Source organism: Anoplopoma fimbria, chromosome 17, assembly GCF_027596085.1.
Source record: "Anoplopoma fimbria isolate UVic2021 breed Golden Eagle Sablefish chromosome 17, Afim_UVic_2022, whole genome shotgun sequence".
NCBI lineage: Eukaryota > Metazoa > Chordata > Actinopteri > Perciformes > Anoplopomatidae > Anoplopoma > Anoplopoma fimbria.
The window spans coordinates 2,893,883-2,914,810 of NC_072465.1; the positions used below are offsets into that span (position 1 = coordinate 2,893,883).

The window sequence follows — 20,928 nt, forward strand, 5'->3', positions numbered from 1 at the left end:
AGATGTGCTCCTCTGGGACTGCAGAGTTCAGACCTCACCTGCTGTCAAAAAGCATGTCAGATTCATTTAACACTGAATCGTCGGCACAGTGGCACTGCCTGAACATGAGGGCCTTGCCAATTTACGGCCCTCTTTATCACCCATTCTAACCCTTTTTTTGGAGGGAGAGAGAGCAGAAGAGTCTCTGTGAATCCAGTTTAGTCAGAAAGCTATTCATTTTCCATTTCCCTGCGTGCATGACAATGATTATCGTAAAACTGATGAAAGATGGCTAATTAATTCAGATCTATTTTTCTTTCATGTTATTCTCACATGCTCATTCCTCACATTTTAGTTCCCATTAACACATAAAGCCTTTGTCTTTTTTACCCTCGTTCTGACGTCTTACCATTCACCATGAAAACCTGAATTTCAGTACAAATGAAACAAAACCTGTAAAAGTTACACAGTTAATGTAGGAGGCAGCTATTTTCCCTCTGCTGCCAGCCGTGTAAAATGTATCCAAGTCTAATGAGATCAACCAGGAACATAAAAAACCCAAATGAAAAATGAACAATCTCCTTGCTGAACATTAATAACTTCATATTAGGGTTCATTTGAAAGTTTTGCATTGATATTTTAATAGCAATATCTGAAAAGATACATTTTCACTGGATAATAATGAATGAGTAAATGTATGGCTCAGGTCATTATATTTGTTGATGTGCTTGCAGCACAGAGGCGTAATTGAATTCTCAACAAACTCTCTGCAAAACCACTTCCAGTCATTTCCTAACAAGGTGGGAAATGAAAGAAAGTCACCAGTAGTGTCTGTTAACAGTTTTGCAGCCTGGTTTAGTTTGTTATTTTGTATTATTAGGCTTTGTGAAGTAAGGTGCTGTAACTTCAAAAGCAACCTTCTGTTCAAGGACTGTTTAAGTCAAATGGCATCACTCTCTTTATTATTTAAACTCAAGTGCAAAGGAAGTATATCAATAAAGCTGTCCTAGAAGTACATGTGTGAATGTATTAGTACTTCAGTAAAGTAGTAGTAGCACACAGTCTAGTGCTTTCCTTGGAACAGCAGAGAAAAAAGTAGATGCTTGGTCTTTTTGCTAGCTTTGCACTGTATGATGGGCTTAAACCTCATCCCCGTCACTGCCATCTTCTTGCACCTGGTCTGTTGAATTTAACAGCATACAATTCAAATCCAAAATTTTGTCCAAATGATTACATTAGCAAGGATTTGCTATTGTCCATGGCTGCATAGAAGAGGTTAGAAGATCAGGTCTGCATGAGTTTGCCGAAAGAAACGCATTTTGTCCCGCCACAATGTGTTGCTCATTATTTTTGTGTGCGCACAAAATTTCTCTCCCCTTTTTTTCCCTTTTTCTATCTCTGCCACACATACGGGCACACTTTGTATTCAGGCAGCCGCATGCTCGTCATGTTCTGTCAGCATTTGGGCAGCGTTTCTTTGTGGCGTGGTCGCGCTGTCATTTCACACTACACTGACCACTCAGTAATTATTCTATTTACCCACTGCTGAAGGGAGGGGAGCCGCAGGGGGAGAACACAGTCCAACGCCTTATGTAGCTAGAGTATGTCTCTTTCTTCTGTCTTTCCTTCTGTCGTTGTATTCCTCTCTGTCGCAGTTTTACTTGTGAATCTCTCTCTTAACGCCTTATTTTCCTAATTCTACATTTCTTTTTTATAACTCACTCACAATTCTTCATCTTCTGCCAATGGTTGTAATTTTCTCTCCCTTTATTTATTGTCCTCAGCATCTTTTTCATGGAACCTCTATCCTCTTATGTCTTCATCTTTTCTGTAGGTATGAGAATGAAGAGTAGGGATTTTAAAGACAGGTGACTAGTATTGTTTGGATTCTTCCCTCTTCTTCCTCTGGATAGTTGAATTGGCACAGAGTACGCCCTAATGACAACAACACAATTATAGCTGCATTAATAAGGAGTGAAAAAGTCAGGACTCCTGTAACTATGGAGAGATCATTTAAGATTGAATTGATTAAAAATATAAACACCATATGCGTATTTTAAGGTTCAGCCTCAGCCAGAGCACATTATTCAGAGGTGGAGAAGGGGATTGGGGTTTTCAGCACTGAAAGAAGATGTTTACTGAAGGCTTTTCTGCAGGAAGTGGTCAAGGTCAGTAGATTAAGCATGAGGAAAAGCCATTTATTTATTCATTTATTTAATGTTTATTTATTAGGGACGAATACATAATACATAGAGATGCGAAACAATTATTCAATGCAATGTATCACAACCTCTACAGCTCTTAAAGGGCTTTTCAGGTACAGCACTCTTCAATTAGTTATAAGGGACACCACCATTACAAATTCCCGTTAGTCATTTCCATTTATTTATTGACAGTTGTAGTAGTCCCACTTTGTCTGCTAGTTCCCAGCTGTGATTCCTAACTGGTCCCAAATAGTTTGAGTGCAAAAGTTGAAGCTTAACGCTGCCTCTCACACCTGAGGAGGACAGAAAGAAGCCTCCTGGGTTATTGCCTCCCTTTTTCTGCACTGCACAAGTCACACTCTCTAAAACATTATCCTCGAGTGGGGACACACTGAGTGGTACATTTTTATCTAGTGCTATTTTCTACTTGCCTCGCCCAACTACATGGGGCATGTTAGCGAAGTTTATCCATTAGCCTTGCCTTGGGGTATCAGACTACCCAGATTCCACAAAAATACCTCACCTAAGAGACCCACAACATCGCAGCTTAGCTTACTTTAGAATAAAAAAAAAGATAATCCCCTCTAAAAAAACTTGTTACCCTCAAAGTGTGAGCAAAGACAGAACCTAAGTGAACCTCAGGTGGATGTCTGTGTGAGGATTCACCATGAAGTAACTGCTGACAGTTAGTGGTTAAAAGTCTTCTTTCATGTAGGTTTGTTATATCTACTTTATTCTGTATGTGTGTCTATTCTTTTGTGTGTGTGTGGGTAGCGTGTCCAATTAGTGAAACAGACAGGTACCTGACTGTAAGGATCGCTGTGCCCCACAAGGTAGTAGACTGCTAGTCATTACAAGAGACAAGACCTGTCTGCACTGTGTGGTCCAGCAAAGATTTACCATTAAGACAGAAGGCTGCAGTCACTTACACACTGTACTTCTCTTTGACTGCCTCTGTACAGTGTATATATATATATATATATATATATATATATATAAAGAAACACATACACACACAAGCAATCCTGCAAAAGAATTACAGACAGGTCAGATTTGATTTTCACTGCTGCATATATCAACAGATTTTCATCATTTTATCAAGACATTGCCTTATTATGTTGATGCGACCTGATGTGTAAGTATCAATCAGAAGTTTATTTGCCATAACAGTAAAATACAAGCTTTGGCTGGGACTGGTATTAGAACTTAGTAACCAAGGCCTGACCTGAAACTTGGGTCGGGCAGGGTCCAAATGATATTTATTCTAATCAGGTCGGGTCAGGTCCCTCTTATTTGCGTCTGTATGTAAATATAATTCCCAAATGGAACAGATTGGACTCACTATCAACTCTCACAATTTGGTGTGTCATAATCATCACATTAGAAAAAAGGTGTCACACTCATCAGAGTGTGCAGTGCAAGGACTAGCATGTCCTGTTACTGTTGACCTTTGCTGCTTGCTAATCATACCGCTACCAGTGTTTGTGTTCTCAAATTATGTCTGGCCAGATCAACTACATTTTGGGTTGTTTCTACTTAGTACTTGGGTCTATTTGGATTAGATCTAAACTGATTGATTTTATGTATTTTATTATTTAAAGAAAACAAAAAAAACACCTTAACACTGCACTGCAGCTATTACATGCGTTAAAATCAGCCTGAACGCTTATTTCTATTGTGGTCCTCTATTATAACACTTAACACACCACAAGATTAAACAACATTAAACAAGACAGCAAGTTCAGACAAAACAATCAGCATATAAATAGCAGGCGACAGGGTAGCTATGTCGAAATTCTCTTACTATCTTGTTGGGATTTTTTGGGGTGTTTTACCTTTCTTTTTATTTGCCCGTAACTGTTTAGAGACAGGAAACATGGGAATCAAACTGAAGACATTGCGTTCATATCACCTTTAAGATGCTAAATGCAAAATGTAGAGCTTTAAAGTAGCAGAAACAGCTATTTGTTATGTTAGGATATGATTGAGTAATGGCGTCCTGAGCAGGTAATGCAGTCACACTCCCTCTCTGTGTGTGCTGTAATCTGAGCGTCTCTGAGCTTCGTTTCTGTTACCAGTGTGGCCGTGCGTGAGTCTGTCTGTTGTGCACCACTGGTTTGGTCACGGCCACTGCTGATAAAGCCGTCCTGTTCCACGGGAATTTCAAATTTAGCACCTTTTACAATTAGACTACCAGGGCATCCTGCCTGTGAAGACAACTAATAGAAACATATGCAATCATCAATTGATTGTTGTAATAGAGCTTATTGGCACAAAGGACAAGAATAACAGGACCTCTCATATATAGTGACACAAAGGAACAGCACAGTACAAGCAACATTTGAAATACAGTAGAATACCTGACACTCATTTAGCCGAGCTGGGTAACTTGCAACAGGTTGTATGAAAAACAGTTCCATCGATAAAAGCAACAGTTAAAGATTATTTGTCTTTTTGTCGTACGGATTTGAAGCTACAGTGTTATTTTTAAAAGAAAAGTTGAAGTTTTTCAAAACAAAAAAGGCTCACAAATTAAATGACACAAAACTGGAATTGAAAGAGTTGATGATAAAAGGCTAGCGATGGAAGGTGATAGCGCCGAAATGCTCCAGAGAGCATGTCTCACCCCACGTCACCCACAACTCGAGTGAGTCGTCCAACCGCAAGGTCTGCTGATTGAAAAGCTATCAGCGATGAGATGTCACACACAAACACACGTGCTCATGTGGCCCTTATCTTGTTCCCGCGTGTCACCTGTTTTAATGAAACACTCTCCTTATCCCCCTACCATCTCTCTCTCCCTATATTCCCACAAAGTCAGTTTGGTGGGGATCAATCAGCTGGGCTAACAGAGAGAGAATTGTTCTACTACATCCCTACATTCCTATCTCCCTTCAGCACTTCAGCTGTCAGCAGATACGGCAGAGTTCTGTCTTCAGTCCGTGGTTTGTAGCTGTTTTTGATTGCTGTAGAAGATTTTGTACCTGCTTTGGTGGATTTAAGATTAAACTTTGTGAAGTTTTTTGGGGGTGTTGTAAGATTATGAATTTATGATTTAGTATGTCGGATCACTTCAGGCAGGATAAGTCATTATGATGACTGCCAAAATAATCATGGCTTCTGAGTTACTCCAGTCTTTAGACAGACCATAACAGGTTTTATGATCTAAATCTGTAGTTCGGATTTGATGTGATTCTGAAAATAAGGTTTTTTTGCCAGTTAAAATGTTATGTTGTAGATGTTATCCCTGTGGTAGTATCATAAAAGCTTTACAAAGCCTCTAACAATACAAGATGCACGCTCTGTTATTCTTTTTGATCTCACACCAGCAGTGACATTTCTGATCCGGTCTTCCCTCCCCCTCCACTCAGCGTAATATTAAAATCCCAAAGTACAATGGCATGACTGCTGCTTTAAAGGGACCCAAATCCTTGTCATCAGGCATTAATAACTGTTCACACCACACACACACACACACCAACACAAACACCAACTTAGACGAAGAGAGAATAATAAAATGCTACGCCTTTACGATTCCTCCTTTTTCTTCTTATTGCTTTATTCCCTAATGTCACGCTTTGCAGCAACTCAGAACTTGAGCTCTCTTCATGAAAACCACACACTGCCAAGGTGAGACAAAAAATAATGAAATACTTTAACAATTTGAACCTAATCTTTCTGCCCCAACTCGTGCACGTATTTATGCCAAACGTCACAGGCAGAAAGCAATTGGAGTGTTGTTTTGCTTCTTTTCCCTGCAAACGTTGACTATCAAACTAGCTGGGGCGGCTAATGTTTTTTCTAATAAGAGCTCACCTTTAATTTCAGTCAAACGAAGCAGTTGGTGAAGATTAGCATAGGCAATTTTCTGCTTCAGATTCCATTATTAAAACACTCCTGGTATCAGAAAGTTTCTGTTGTTGAATAGAGAAAAGGTTTTTTTATTTTTTCTATTTGAGCTTGAGTTAATACCTTTGGGCTATTGTTGCTGTTATCTCCTACTCTTAGGCAGTGATTCAGAATGGCGACCAGCTGTCAGAGTGCAGTCAAACATCAGCCAGTCATATAATTTTAATCATGTGATTGAAACTCTCGGCAGCGGATTTTAAACTGACCAACATAACAGCTACGTATTTATTTACTGTGCAACAATACAAATTCTTTTTTTTCAAGAGCTGACTTTGGAAATACTATTAAGTATTTCAATAATAGCTCAAACCAACACACCTCAGATTAGTGTATCCAGCTTTCTTTAATATGATTGAAACTGTGTTTGTCACTCTTATTAACATCAACTAGTGAATTCTATAGACCATGATGTCACCTCGTCAGTGTCCCAACTAAATGATCTGTTGGCCAAACGTCTCGCAATGTGCACTCATATTCAACAGTCATCATGAGCACAGAGTGGCATGGCAAAGGTAAAAGGCAAACTGTGATGGTTGCCATGGGTTACTGTTTGTCTCTGCTTGCGAAATGCAAGGGTTATTTATCATTTAATACGTCACTGTCTCTCTCTCTCTCTTTCTCTCTCTCAGGTTGCATTCACTTCTCTATTCATGAATATTCTCTCCGCCAGTGATTTATTTAATCCTGTCGCTCTACCCTCCATTGCACACGCAGACACACACTTTCAGACTACACAAAACCAGTGCAGAGGAATTTCGCCCAGAGTGTTCCGTGTGTACAGTTAGTCTCACACATGTGCAGGGCATTTACAAAGCCCAGCTCAAACACACACACACACACATTTATTGTGTGCATTTGTCAGTGAAGGCAGCAACTACTGAGCTCATTCGTATGTGCATGATTCTGTAATTGCTTTAAGGAATGGCACAAGGGCAGTTTTGTGTGGCAGTGCGTGCGCGTCTGTGCGCATGATTGCATATGTGAATGTCAGGTGGTCAGCTTCCGAAAATAAATAGGCATGTCCAATCAAATTGAACTCAAATTCTTACTCTTTCCCTCTCTGTCTCTTGTTCTTTTTTTTTCATAGTTGTATACAGACTAAAAAATCACTGCGGTGATGTTCATTATTGACCTGGGTAACAGCGGTTCACAAAACAATCTCAACTTAATAAACGTTGTCATGTATGAGAATTGCTTTTGTTGGTCTGAAAAAAATTGAAATTTAAACATCCATAATTCCATGAAAGGTTGGCAAAAGCAAAAAAGATGTTACATGATTTACCATTTGATCTACTTAATGGACTTAATGGTAATATTATTTTGTCTGTATTCTATTCTATTTTGTTCTGTTATATCCAGTTTTTTTCTATTCTGTTGCGTTGTATTCTGTTCTTTTGTGTTCTGTTTTGTTCCATTGTGTTCCATTTTGTTTTATTCTGTTCTGTTGTGGTTTGCATTGTTCTATTCTGTTCTGTTGTGGTCTGCTTCGTTCTATTCTGTTCTGTTGTATTCCGTTTTTTATTTTGTATTCTGTTCTTTTATATTCTATTTTGTACTAATATGTTGTTGTATATTCTGGAGCTAGTGGACTGAGTATGCATATGAGAGGTTGTTCAAGTTGAAGTACTGTGAATGATAAGGTGTGTGTGTGTGTGTGTGTGTGTGTGTGTGTGTGTGTGTGTGTGTGTGTGTGTGTGTGTGTGTGTGTGTGTGTGTGTGTGTGTGTGTCCCCGCACGTATGTGTGCGTGTACATATCCATATCCCAATCCTTTCCGTTACGAGTTCTGTCACAACAGCAGGTAAATTACTACAAGCAACAGAGCACTCAAGGATTACCCTCATGTAGGATTAGCATTCACTACCTGTGTGTGTGTGTGTGTGTGTGTGTGTGTGTGTGTGTGTGTGTGTGTGTGTGTGTGTGTGTGTGTGTGTGTGTGTGTGTGTGTGTGTGTGTGTGTGTGTGTGTGTGTGTGTGTACGTATGTATGCATGCGCATGTCTCTGTGTGTTTGAGTGTGTTGATATGATTGTGTGCTTTTGTCTACACCGCCATGTACTGTATGTGTGAGTAAGATAAAAAGAAAAGAGAAAGTTTGACTTTGACTCCTAAGCTGCTTTGTCAATGCATAATTCATCTCTCTCCACAGGCTGCACCTTGAAGCCTTTGAAACTATCTTAGCTTCTCCAACTGTGACTAAAACAAACCATAAACAATCTCAAGTATTATTATTTCTCTTGCTCTTCATAAGATTTAATGACATCACACAGATAGTGATGCTCATACTGTGGGGAGACGGTAACGTTAAGTCTCATGGACCTATTTGCTTTTATTTATTTGGAAATCACAGTTATTATTAATTATTGATTATTTTAACATTGGTAGAAGTTGGGTTTTTTGATTAGTTTTTCTTTTCATCAGTGTCAGAGACTGAAACTGTACTGCACCTTAGCTAATTTTATCTTGAGATAGCATAGTGATGGTAAAAATGTGCAGCTTTAAAGTCCTTTGACTAAACATTAAAGGAACATTCTGGTTTTTTTCACAACCTAGATCTCAGCTTCATGGCTGTTTTATAATCTGTCTGATCATGTCGCTGGTTCTGCTCCTTGCACTGTTACGCTCCTTCTAGTATGGCCACGTCTGATCTCAGCTTGAAGTTTGTCAGCAAAATGTTATCATAATTGTTTGAGAATGAAAGTAAAAACTATGAGTGACACCCAGGTTGTAAAAGAAGCAGGTTATCTTCATATCATGTAGAGGAGTTTACTATTACAGTTATCTAATCCGATGAGCTTGAAAGCTAACAATTCAGAACAGATTTATTCTACCCTGTTTTATTTTATTAAAAAGTTATAATGTGTCACTCTTAGTTACAAAAAAATCATGTAGCATAATCTGAAATGATGATCTGAAACATTAGAATGACTTGAAAATGAGATCCTTACTCTTTTTTACAAGCAAGCAATTAATTCAGCCCTACTGAATTCCATGCTTGCTTATGTTAGCTTACGAACAATAGTGCTCAATATCTGACAATAAATAAACAGTAACCTTTGTTGATGCTTTTGTCAATACTGAGCAATTCATGCAATGATGCAATCCACTGTCAGAAACACAACATGATAATTATCGCCAAGAGGTTTTGAGCGCACAAAGTAAATGAAGACATTGTCAGTTTTTTTGTGCTGTGTTACAGTCACACTGACTCTCCTCTCTTCCCTACTGTTTCTGTGTAGACCTCGACAGACTGCTTCTGTGTGCACTGAACTGCAGGCCAAGGTGCTCCAGTGCTACAGAGAAAATCCACAGCAGACCCTGCACTGCTCCAGCCTGGCCAGACAGTACATGACCTGTGTCCAGCAATCCAAGAAGGTAGGCGATGGCTACATACTAGACGTGGGTGTGGGGAGCGTGAGGGAATGTTTGTTTTTTTGTGTGTGTGTGTGTGTGTGTGGGTGTACTAGTCTGCTGTATACTTGTGAAGGTTTGTGAGTGACAGGTGACTCCACGCATCTCTACTTCCAATCCCACTCCTATTGTTTTGTTATTACCATTATCATTCCTTGCTCATTACCTTTTACTATCACACTTGGCCAGAGTACTTGGAGTAGCTCCTTTACCCTTTAAGATATATTTTTTAATTAGCTTCCCGTTTTAAAAACAAATACTAGACGATAGCAGGTAATTAGTGAGACCTGGAAGGAGCTTGGCAGTGACACTGACGGTGGAACAAAAAGGGTGGAGGGACAAATAATCCTTTCATTTCTAATACAGAATCAGTTAACTTCTGAGAATTGTAATCTGCATGTTGGGTTACTTTGACACTTCAGATAGGGAGCTGAATCAATGAGACATGCCTATTGAGCGGATTTATAAGTCACCAGGCGTGCACTGTGTTTCGGAACTTTCTGATAGGAAGATTACACCGTTATTAGTGTATTAAAATCAGTTTTGGCATTCAGCTCTTTGAAATGCATTCTGCTCTCTGCTGATACTTTCGCAAATAGTGTTCAGACCCTACGCTTATCTACAAAGTGCTTATTTTACCCAATTTCTCCATCAAAAAAACAATGACTGGATGCCATTTGAACATTATTATCGCGACAATACGCACTGATACGGCTCCAAAGTAGATAAAAGGCACAAAACAACAATTGGTGAATTTGGCAGTTTAAATGGTCGATAAAAGCGAAGCAAAGGCTCACAATAAAAGCAATCAGTCTTTTTAAACTGGTTCAAAAGATCCACTTGCCAGTGGGATGGTGCTCTTTGAGGCAAAAAAAAAACCGGTGTATTTGTACGTGGGTCACTCTGTTTTTGTGTGAGCATGTGTTGTATAAATTCAGATTTTGAGTGTCAGAGCAAAGTGCAGAGTAAAGACAAGCTGTTTTTCTCTTTTTTGAGGCACTTGTTTAATACAGATTCAATCAATCAGGTCTACCCTTGACAGAGTGAGTGTGAAGGAGAGTCAGAAAAAGAAGGAGAAAGGAACACAGAAGAGAACAGAAAGAGAGAGTAAAAAGGTCAAATGAATGAAAAAGAAAGCTTCAGTCTGTATCGAACGCATCAACACTACACCCATCGTCTGTGAGTGAAAGTGTTGTGGCCTGAAAACAAGAGAAGGCTTAGACTCTACACTGTCCTCTGAATAGCAATGAAAAGTCCACAACTTCTACTCCAGTGGCAGAAGGTGGATTTGACTGACGTTGATAAATGAGGTCTGGTCCTTTTCAGACAGTGGTTTAGAAGCCAAACGTTACAGTGCTCCATGGACGACGTATTGTTTCAGATCTCTGTTTGTGTCATTGCGAGCCAAACTGTTAAATGACTGAACTGTATTCACAAGTTTCTTCACCTGAAAGTCATACAATTCTAAGAGTTGGCGCCTTTTTAAAATTCCCCATGGTTGCTGTCTCACTTTGAAAAGAACCATCTTGATCCAAAACATTTTAACGCTGACATCTTCTCCGTCTAACCTTTCTTTTTTGGGGTAATCTAACAGAGATGAAATCTCGCTCTTCAGGAGTGACCTGTGGTACTCTTTTGAAGATGGTCGGATTTTTTCAGGTTGACCTTTAAGACTTCTGAAGAGAGCTCTATCCCAAGCTTAGACTTATACAGACATATAAATGTTTCAAGATTTTAGATATAGATGTGTTAACGTAGACCTCACATTTAAGTGTCCGATTGAACTATACATACAGTATTATATCCTTTACATCTCTCTCACATCTTGAGTATTATCTGCTATTCCTTGGATCTTTCATGTTGCTCTCAGAGTTGATCTATCTCTTTAGCACCTGCTCGTGTCCTCCATTTGTCCACATTCCTAAATGAAAGCCTCTTTCTCTGCTTTTCTCTGCACACTTTGTCACATTAGCCAGTGCATTAGCTCTGAGATGCACTGCAAACCACAGAGCTCTTTAAGGTCTAAGGTAGTTTTGGCTAACATGGCAGGCACTATTAGACCCACCCCAGTCTTTGTTGAACACTCAAATGAAAAAAAAACAGTCCTTAGTAGGATGCCGGAACTAAAACCTTTCTTTCTCCTTTCAGGCTTTACTTTAAAGTAGTTTGTAGTTTAAACTCCTTGCTGGGGTCTGAAATGTCAATCAAGGGGTCTCGGGCCCCCGGTACCCCTCATATTTTGCACAGTGCATTAAAAGTATCTTTAAAAAGAAGCCGGAAACGAGTACGTCGGAGAGCAGTTTTCAACTGGGAGAAACAAGTGAGTTTAGGTGGGGTGCGGAGGGGGAGATGTGAGGAAAAGATATGTGTGAGGTGTAAGGGACATAGTCATGGCAGGGTTCTGAAAACAATTGGAAGATAATTGTGGTACTTGGACACACTTATTAACACAGTCTGCAGTTACAGCAGCAGTAGCTGCGACACACAGCTCATTTAAGCAATTGAGGTACTTTAAAAAACCTTAACGTCTGATTATTTGCCGAAATTTACGTCAAAAGTCTCACTACTTTTAATAACAGAGACATGATGCGCATATCTTTTAGATTCAGTGTGACTTACACTTTCTGAGGATATTTTCTCAGATGTCCAACACAAATATGTTCATAAATCATCATAAAAAGGTGCTAATTATAACTCTGGAACTTGCCTGAGAATCATCACATTCTTAAGTTTTCTTTCTATATACTACTGTATGATATATCCACAGATGAGAAATATTTCTGTCCATAAAGCAGGGACTGTTTTAAAGCTTACGATTTTCTTAGTTTTTATGGAAGTATTTAGCGCTGCCTGGTTAAAGTGTGAATACTAAAATAACACTTTGGAATGATACCCAAATGACTGAGATTGGGTCAAATAGAGAAGGGGAGGTGACGAGTATAGCTGCCACTTCAGGCTCCCGGTCATTCAGCCTTAATGGAAAGAAATGAGTGGGTAGTCCTAAGACCCCTCTGGACACACAGGCAGCTGTCCAGTCTGCCTGTCTATAAATGGATTTAACAGAGCCAGCAGCTTGGCAGAGCAGAGCACTTGGACGAGAGTTTTACTAGGTAAAGTTTCAGTATGGCTGCAGGTAGTAAAGGGTCAACAGGGAGCAATATGCACTGCAGATTTAGTAATGAGAGAGAGCACTGGATCATATTTCATTATGAAATGTGATATTCTATAGACCCGGGAGGGAACATTTTGTTAAGGGTGAGACTGTTAATAATGGAGGTTTTACCTTTCTCTGAACGAGGTGCCTCTGTGTTCGTTCCAAAACGGGAACAGAAGGTTTGTTTGTGAAGTAGGTAATTACCTTCACCTGCCATGAGCTCATCATGTACCGCGAGTGACAAAATGAAAGATTACGTAGTAAAATGCCACGTTTTGGAAAATGTGGATTTCAAGCATTCAGAAAAACATCTGATTGTTTCATAAGAAAATAAACAATTTAACAACCAAACATTTTTTGAATTCCATAACATTAACACTGGCCCGACATACATTCCTTCGTAATTTTGTAGAACCACTTATCTGCTGCGCTCAAGGACAACAATAATTCACCAACATATTTTTGAGATGCACTCTGGAAAAGAGGGCGATTTATTTTAACAAACAAACAACAGCAAAATAAACATTTGGGTAGATAAAATAGCTAGCGTGTAGAAAAGACATACAATGTAATTGGATGCAGTAATTTTTCAGCTTTGTCCAACAATACCATTACTGCTCAGTAGACAGCGAAGCTTCTAGCCTGCTGAAAAGCTTGCGACAGCTTAAAAGCTCTGTTCTTTTGTTATCTGTTTATACTTTAAAGGATTTTTCTGAAGGAGATGCTTTCTTCCCTGTGATTAAAGGAAGAATGATGTATTTTTCTCCCCAAAGTTAATCTTTTTAGTTGTCTTTCTCTCTTTTGTCTCTTTCTGCACATGAACACCTATCAAATTCCATCTGTCTCCCTAAATCCAAAAACATTTTCCACGTAGTCTTGTGGTATTCTGTATGATGGAGTCGTGTAAGCAAAGTTACAGTTTGTGTACATGACTCACAGCAGCAGGTCCATTCTGTCTCGGCTCCGATCAGTTCTGTTTGTCGCCCAGCTACCACTCACTTGCATCATTTTCCAAGAGGTTATTCATATAGGCTGTACTGTATATATCTGTTCCTCCTTGTCAGCCTGTCTGTTTGTCAGTCAATCTGCCAATGAAACCGGCGGCCTGCTTATCTGTCTCCTCTGCCAGTGTCTTGATCTGAACATCACTAGAGTATCTATCTCACTATTTCTGTCTCGCGCTTGAAGTCATACCCAACTCCCTATCTACAGTGGCACAGCTTTCCTTATATGTCACTCAAAAGTTATTTTATGTTTTATGATTCATGCATGCACACACATATTTTTCACACATTGTGCCCTCTGCCATCCATTAAAGACAGTTATAAGACAGGATATGGCCTTGCACCTACTCTCTGCTATCCCTCCCCCACCTGTTCCTTTCCTGTCTCTGGTCGGGCCATTGTCATGCATATGTCACCTTATGAGTGTGCGTGTGTGTGTGTGTGTGTGTGTTAAGGACTCAGGGTAAATGTCAGCTCACCAAGGCCCTGCGTACCATGAAGCCCTGTGGGTTGTGTCTCTTTTTGGTTGACGTTATCTGATATATTGTCAGTATATGGTCATTGTAACTGGAATTTTTTTTTTTATATTCAGTGTGTGTTAATGGGCTTGCAGTTGTGCGGTTGCGTGAGTGGAAGCCCATGAGAGAGTTGAGAGGTTGAGTCCACCCTTTACCTCTCATCATCTATTCTCTCTTTCAACCTCCTTCTCAGTGAAACAAAACACACCCTTCCTCAAAGTCACATTGAAGAACAAACATTTCTCAAACCACCACTTACTGTAAGTGTCAGCCCCCCCCCCCCCCCACACACACACACACACACACACACACTCACTCACTCACTCACTCACGCACGCACACAATACTCCAAGCCAACCAGCTCCAAGCCAACCATTTGCAGAATGCTAGTGCTGTGCCATTTAATACCATTAGCAGCGGCCAACGGCATTGTAGCAACACTTGCCCATATATCCCACATACTTGACCCACTTGAACTCGTCGGTCTCCTGAACGCAGTTTTTGTCTACCCTGATCTGTGAGCATGTGCTGGCCTCTGAGATGTTTGGTTAAGTGCCACTCTAGTTCTGCCTTGATTACAGAGGCAGAACTAGAGCATTGCTGAAGCACAACAGTATGTGTAACAGATGCATTTGCACTTGGTATATATGGTGACATTTGTAAAGGTAATCAGAGATCTGTTTATTCCCGATTGTAGCTTTTAAACAGTGCAGTAACAGTTTGAAATAGGTAGGAAAACATACTTGGAGGATGTTAAGAGCCCTGGCAGGGGGCTAATAATATGCAAATGTGAATGGGATGGAATGGATCATAATCTGGGTTGTAACATTACACAGAAGTCACGGTTTGGTTCACACCCCGGGTTTAGGAGTCACATTTCGGTTAGAGTCCAGTACATATGGAACAAAGAAACAAATGATGCATTAGGATGCTTTCTTTTCATTTATTTTGAACAGGCAGTAGTGTAAGTGTTAAAGACAGACCAAATCCTCTTGCTGGGAACTGAGGAAGCACGTTAACCACTGGAAACCTTTTAAAACTATTTTCATTATAGAAATAAGTAACATTTCAAACACGTATGTATTACACTGTACGGACACTTTCCCATAAGGAAATAGATCACAACGGTCTTTATCAGGGTCGTTGTCAGCAGTAGCGTGCACACCTTTATTGTGTTACACTAATCAGTAGGGTGGGAGGTTGGTTCTCTATCAATGTGCAATCCTGTTGGTCCAAAGCAAGGAAGTGATACATCATCAAATGAGCAAAAACCTATATGTATTTATAGGCCAATTTGTTTCAATGTGAAGTTTGTGTTCCTGCACTTTTTAAAATTTGCGGTTTAGTTGGTGTTTACTTTTTCATGGAGCTGTTGGAAGACTAGGGGGGGGGGGGGTTAAAGAATTTGCTTTAAAAATGTTATGGTAAAGGTTAATGTACACAATACTCAATTAATCAAAATGCCCAGAAAATCACCTTTCTGGGCTCACCTTGGTCTCTGGCAACTTGTGTTTGTGTTTATGCAAAAGGATTTAATAGAAGAAATGAACAATGGCTTAATTAATCAATTATGTAAACAGTTGTTAGTTATAACCCCAGTAAACTTTGAGGTTAGGTATGCAGCTTTGACCAACATTAGTTCTGAGACAGGGAATGCATAATGCATAAGAGGTGGTGCTCACTTTAAGAGTCCAAAATGTGTACACTGTCACGCTTTCTCATCTTGAGATGAGCTTTAGTTCCAAAAGACAAAGAAAAAGGGATTTAAAAAAGAAACTAATGTGTTTCTGTATCCGTCTTTCTGTGTGTGTGTGTGTGTGTGTGTGTGTGTGTGTGTGTGTGTGTGTGTGTGTGTGTGTGTGTGTGTGTGTGTGTGTGTGTGTGTGTGTGTGTGATCGCCAGTTTGGAGTGCATGGGTGGATCCTGCCGCGTTTAAGTGCTTCTCTCTTAATGTCACCTCCATCAGTTGTGCCGTGTGTGTGTGTTTGTGTGGTTCATCTCTGTGTATGTGTGTCAGGATCTGTGCATCTTCTGTGTCTGTGTAGACTAGAGCTGCCCCCCTTTCTTCAAAACATTTCAGTTGACATTTTCCACACCAGCCACTTTTAACCACAAACTAACTCAACAACATTTCCGCAAAGAGCCGTCCATGTTTAAATTTACAGCAGCATCTTAAGCACCTCTCAGACAACATGAAAAAGAAGTGAATGTCTTTAGTAATGGCAGACTAATAGTAATGGCAGAGTATTTCACTCTGCTATTTCCTGCCACAGCAAATCCCAGCAACAAAAAATCAAGACGTCATCATTCAAACCTGTTTTCGGTTTTTCCAGGTGGGGAAATTGATTAAAAGGAGGAGGCCATTTCCAGCTAAGAAAGAGGGGAGAAAATAAAACGAGGGATGCGTTTTTGTAGCTGGGATGAAAGACGAATACAGGGTGACAGTCAATGGGGGAATGTATGAAGACTGATGAAAGAGAAGAAAAGTAGGGGAGATAGAGGCTTAAGAGTGCCTGTCAGTGAAGAAGGGTTAATAGAAAACTGTAAAAGAGAGATACAGTAGGAATGAGAAGATGATGGAAGGAATGTAGAGAGGATGAATAAAGAGGAGAGGGGAAGTTTTGTCAGCGGATGAGGGGATGACAGAAAGTGAAGAGGATGATCTGTCAATCACCACTGGGGGAGAGAAAGAAGAAACTGAGACAAAAAATGTAAAAAATAAAATAAAGATGAATACAGGTGTGTGTGTGTGTGTGTTTGTGTGTATATTTATGTATGGCTATCTGTAGTTGCAGGTGGTGAGCCCCACTGTGAGCCTTGGCCTGCCTTCTAACTCTGATCTGATAACAGAGCCACTCTATTCAGCAGTAATCTGGCCCTGCACGCACACACAACCACACACACACACTGACCCAGACAGTTCTGTATATTGTAATATCCCCGTTATTAATATCTGCATTATAGAATTCTAGCATACACTGATTATAGCTTTTGTGTGATTGCTACTTGCTGTACATCTGTACCAATACTAACACGATGTATGTATTTTTGCTCTGCTCTTTTCTCTCTCTTAATAAACTACAGTATTATAATTTAGATTACTGACATACTACTTTTATGCCTCGACACTGGTGATAGCAGCGGCCAAAGTCATAATGTTTTGGGGTTTTATGTTTCGTGAATGAAGTATCTCAGGAATGCCTGGAGGAAATTTCTTCAAATTAATGAACTAATTAGGTCTTCCGGCGTAGCGATCAATGAATTTGGACACAACTTTCTGGGCTCCTGCAATAATCTTGCTGACAAGGGCTGTCACTTATGACTCATTTTCTATTTATTAATCTATTGACTGTTTTACAGAATAGTCGATTGATCTAAACTATTCATTTTCCTCCCAAAAACACAAAACAAAATTCGCTAACCCTCAAACCAAATTGACCATCAAAATGTGCTCCCCATATTCTTACAGTACACTTATCCCTGATTGTAATAAAACATTAAAATTACTCTAAAATTGTTTGATGAATCAGAATAAATATTCATGACACACCGGCTCATGCAGGCTACATGCAGATGAACGACAGCCGCTCCCTGTAGATGCCACAGAGCACCGGTTCCTCTGTTCACTCACTCGAGAGATAGACAACTTATGACTTTATGGTTGTATTTAGCATCTCTAAGAACAAAAGATTACAAAAACAGAAAAATTGACGATTTTAAATATGGACGTCAAAGTCATTGATTACACCGACTGATCGCGACAGCCTTATCGCTGACCAAAACGTGTGCAAAAACCAAACAGGAAGCACTTCATCTGCAAAACCTCAGTGACCTGCACTGCACGCTGAATACTTACCTTATAGTGAGTCCTCTTACCGCCTGGACAGAGCTGGCACACCAACAGGAGTTACTGCCCCCTCTTCTCTCTTCACATCTCAATAAGATGGTGGTTATTTTCAAGACTGAGCTTGAAGTGACCTTGAACGAGAATTTATCAGCCATTAAACAGAGCTATAGCCAGTGAAATCTAAATTCACTTTCATTATTACCAACATCCAGTCCAATGTGAGTGCTTTGAATAGGTTAAATAGAAACCACGCTTTCCACCTGCAGAAAAGACATCGCCACTCTCCATGCTAAAGTGAAGAATCTGTCAGCCTAATGGGTAATAGTGGAATATAAATGCAAGGATCTTCGGGCCAGATCACAGCGAACAATATAAGGGTTGTGTGTATTTCCAAAGACTCGACGAACTCCTCCACTGCAGTAGCCATCTCCAGTCTGTCCATGGACGCTCCTAAGCTTGAGAATGAGCCTTTCTTGGACCACGCTCAACTCACTCTTCAGCCACGGCCAAAACCGGCTGAGTGCCCCCGGACCATAAAAGCTTGATGTATCATATGGACTGTGTTGATATACTGTGGTGAGCCAGAGCCCATCTACAAATCAAATTTGGAGAAAGGGTTATCTCTGTCTTTCCTGGTCACACTGCGAAGAAAACACGCGTCGAAGGCGCCTTTGGTGACATTAGGTGCCAGCTCTGTGAAAAACTAGGGATGCAATTTGATCTCCTATTCCCTTCCTGTTATGCATAATGGTGCCAGGGCCTTCATTAAATCACCTAAGAAAGTTGCACCAAGTTAAATAATGTTGAAGTGGATTTGTTCATGTGTGCCTCATTGCCTAAGAAAGAAACTAAATATTTTATTTACGTAATTTATGTGCACTTGTTTTAGTTCTAGTTCATTGTAAGGAGTCTTGTCGCGCTAGTTTCTCTCTACTCCTCTTTTTTTCACTGAGGGCGGAGTTTTGCACACACCGTTAGAGCTGAGAGACGGCATTCAAACCATAATTGTCATTTTTGTGCTGGTTTATAGTTTTGACCATAGTGAGGTGTCTGTTACATTTCTTGATTCAAGCTGTTTTTTTCTTCAGCAAAATAGCTCTTGTCCTGTAAGTTTCTAAATATCTGATTGACATTGCAGATGGCTCTGTCCTGCTGCTCCTATCAGTCTGCCTTTCACTGTATTCTAATTTATAGTCCGCTCTGCTGTCAAAAGTGTGTGATGATACCATATTTGAATTAGTCAAGCAACACTTTCTTTATTAGGTACTTTAAAGTTGATGTTTTCATATCTAAGCAAATTAGACAGCATAAGGGCAGATAACAATAATATCGGCTGGTTAAATCGGCTGTCAGACAAATCTGTCTCTCCCCATATTGCATATTTGGGTTTCCAGAATAGAACAACCATCAAGCAATTAGATATTCAAGCTTTCACTTCCCTACTTTCAAGACTTTTCCTCGACTCATTTTTTATTTATTTTTGCTTTTGTGGATTTCAACTTTGAGTTGTATGATTACATTCAGAAAGCATCGCTTGTTTTTCTTTTGATCCATTGAAATGCAATTTTGATTAAATCCTTATTATTCTTGTTTTATACTTTTGGAATAGTTCTCATTGTTAGACTGCCATTTCAATGCAGTATATTTCTTCATAGAAATATTAAACAAAAAAAGGATGAAATGATGGATTTTGGTGTTCAAAGCTCAAGGTCACTGTGACTTCGTAAAACACGTTTTTGGCTCAATAATAGTTCTGCTAATTATACCAATTTCACACATATGATAAAATATCAAGTGATGACAATTTGGACAGGCATGGATGTTAACTGCAACTGGTGAAGGCATACAACTGCGAGGCGGTAATCTTATTTTATTCTTTTTCATTTCATTCCATTTAAGTGCTTTGGCAACACATTTGAGAAGAAACATTGACATATGCCTGTGTTGTGATATAATATGCTCATACATATTGCCCTCACAAACTCGTGCATGCTAGTTCACATATTTCTTTCTCTTTATGTCTCTCTCTCTCTTTCCCTCCTTCCATCCCACCTCTCCTTCACATCCATCATCTCCATGGCGACTACCCTGTGAACGTACAGGGCACATGAAGATTAGCTGATCTCTCTCATGCTCCTTCCTCCAACAGTGCTCTGTCTCTCTCTCTCTTTTTTCTTAAATCTATATAACACTCCATCAGCATCCAGCTAAACTTCTCATCATGCTGCTACAGTCCTCTGATCGCCATCTCTGTAACATGTGATCGATAAATTGTGACAAAGGGACTCACTAGTTGTAGACAAAGGTGTTGTTCTGTAAAGGAAATTGTCATCATCATCTTTACTATTATATTGATAACTATGCTCTGCTCAATCTCACTGAAATTTTTTCATATGGTCTTCAGTTAATGTGTACAAATAGCCTTTGTTGAAAGTTAACAAAATAGCTTATTTTTTAATTGTTAATGTTATTAGGAACATTATTTTTCCTGCTCACCCAGAGTGAGACAATTTCATATCTGTATGTGGTAGTGCAAACTAGTCAATGACAATTACGATAAATTTAGTTGACAAGCACTATTACCGTGGCAATGATATTTTGTTAGGAAGGGATCACTGAAAATACAAAATGTGACTGAATCTATTTAAGATGAATTTGACAGCACGACAGGAAAGAATGAAAATATAATGGGAGTGAAATTAATCATTTTTGTATAAAAGATGTGTCAAATTAAAACAAAAAATGTCCCATACCGTTAAACATCTTTTATTTAACAGTTACTAGTTCAAATAGACAGGAAATGTATGGAGAGAGTGAGGGGGATGAGTCCCCAGCGCGAGTCAAACTGGAGACTTGGCATGAAAAGTAAGAGGATCACCAAAGTCATCAGGATCCATCCTTTGG

The 20,928-nt window shown here is 39.6% G+C and overlaps 1 protein-coding gene across 2 annotated transcripts in view; it reads left to right on the plus strand.

Moving 5' to 3' along the window:
* chchd6b (coiled-coil-helix-coiled-coil-helix domain containing 6b) overlaps window positions 1–20,928 on the plus strand; it is a 56,018-nt gene that overhangs the window by 28,385 nt on the left and 6,705 nt on the right. Inside the window, exon 7 of one of the 2 annotated variants that reach the window (XM_054617465.1) lies at window positions 9,330–9,465. In XM_054617465.1, coding sequence (XP_054473440.1) covers window positions 9,330–9,465 — 136 coding nt within the window. The remainder of the gene's footprint in view (window positions 1–9,329; window positions 9,466–20,928) is intronic. The other variant, XM_054617466.1, reaches the window with a different exon arrangement.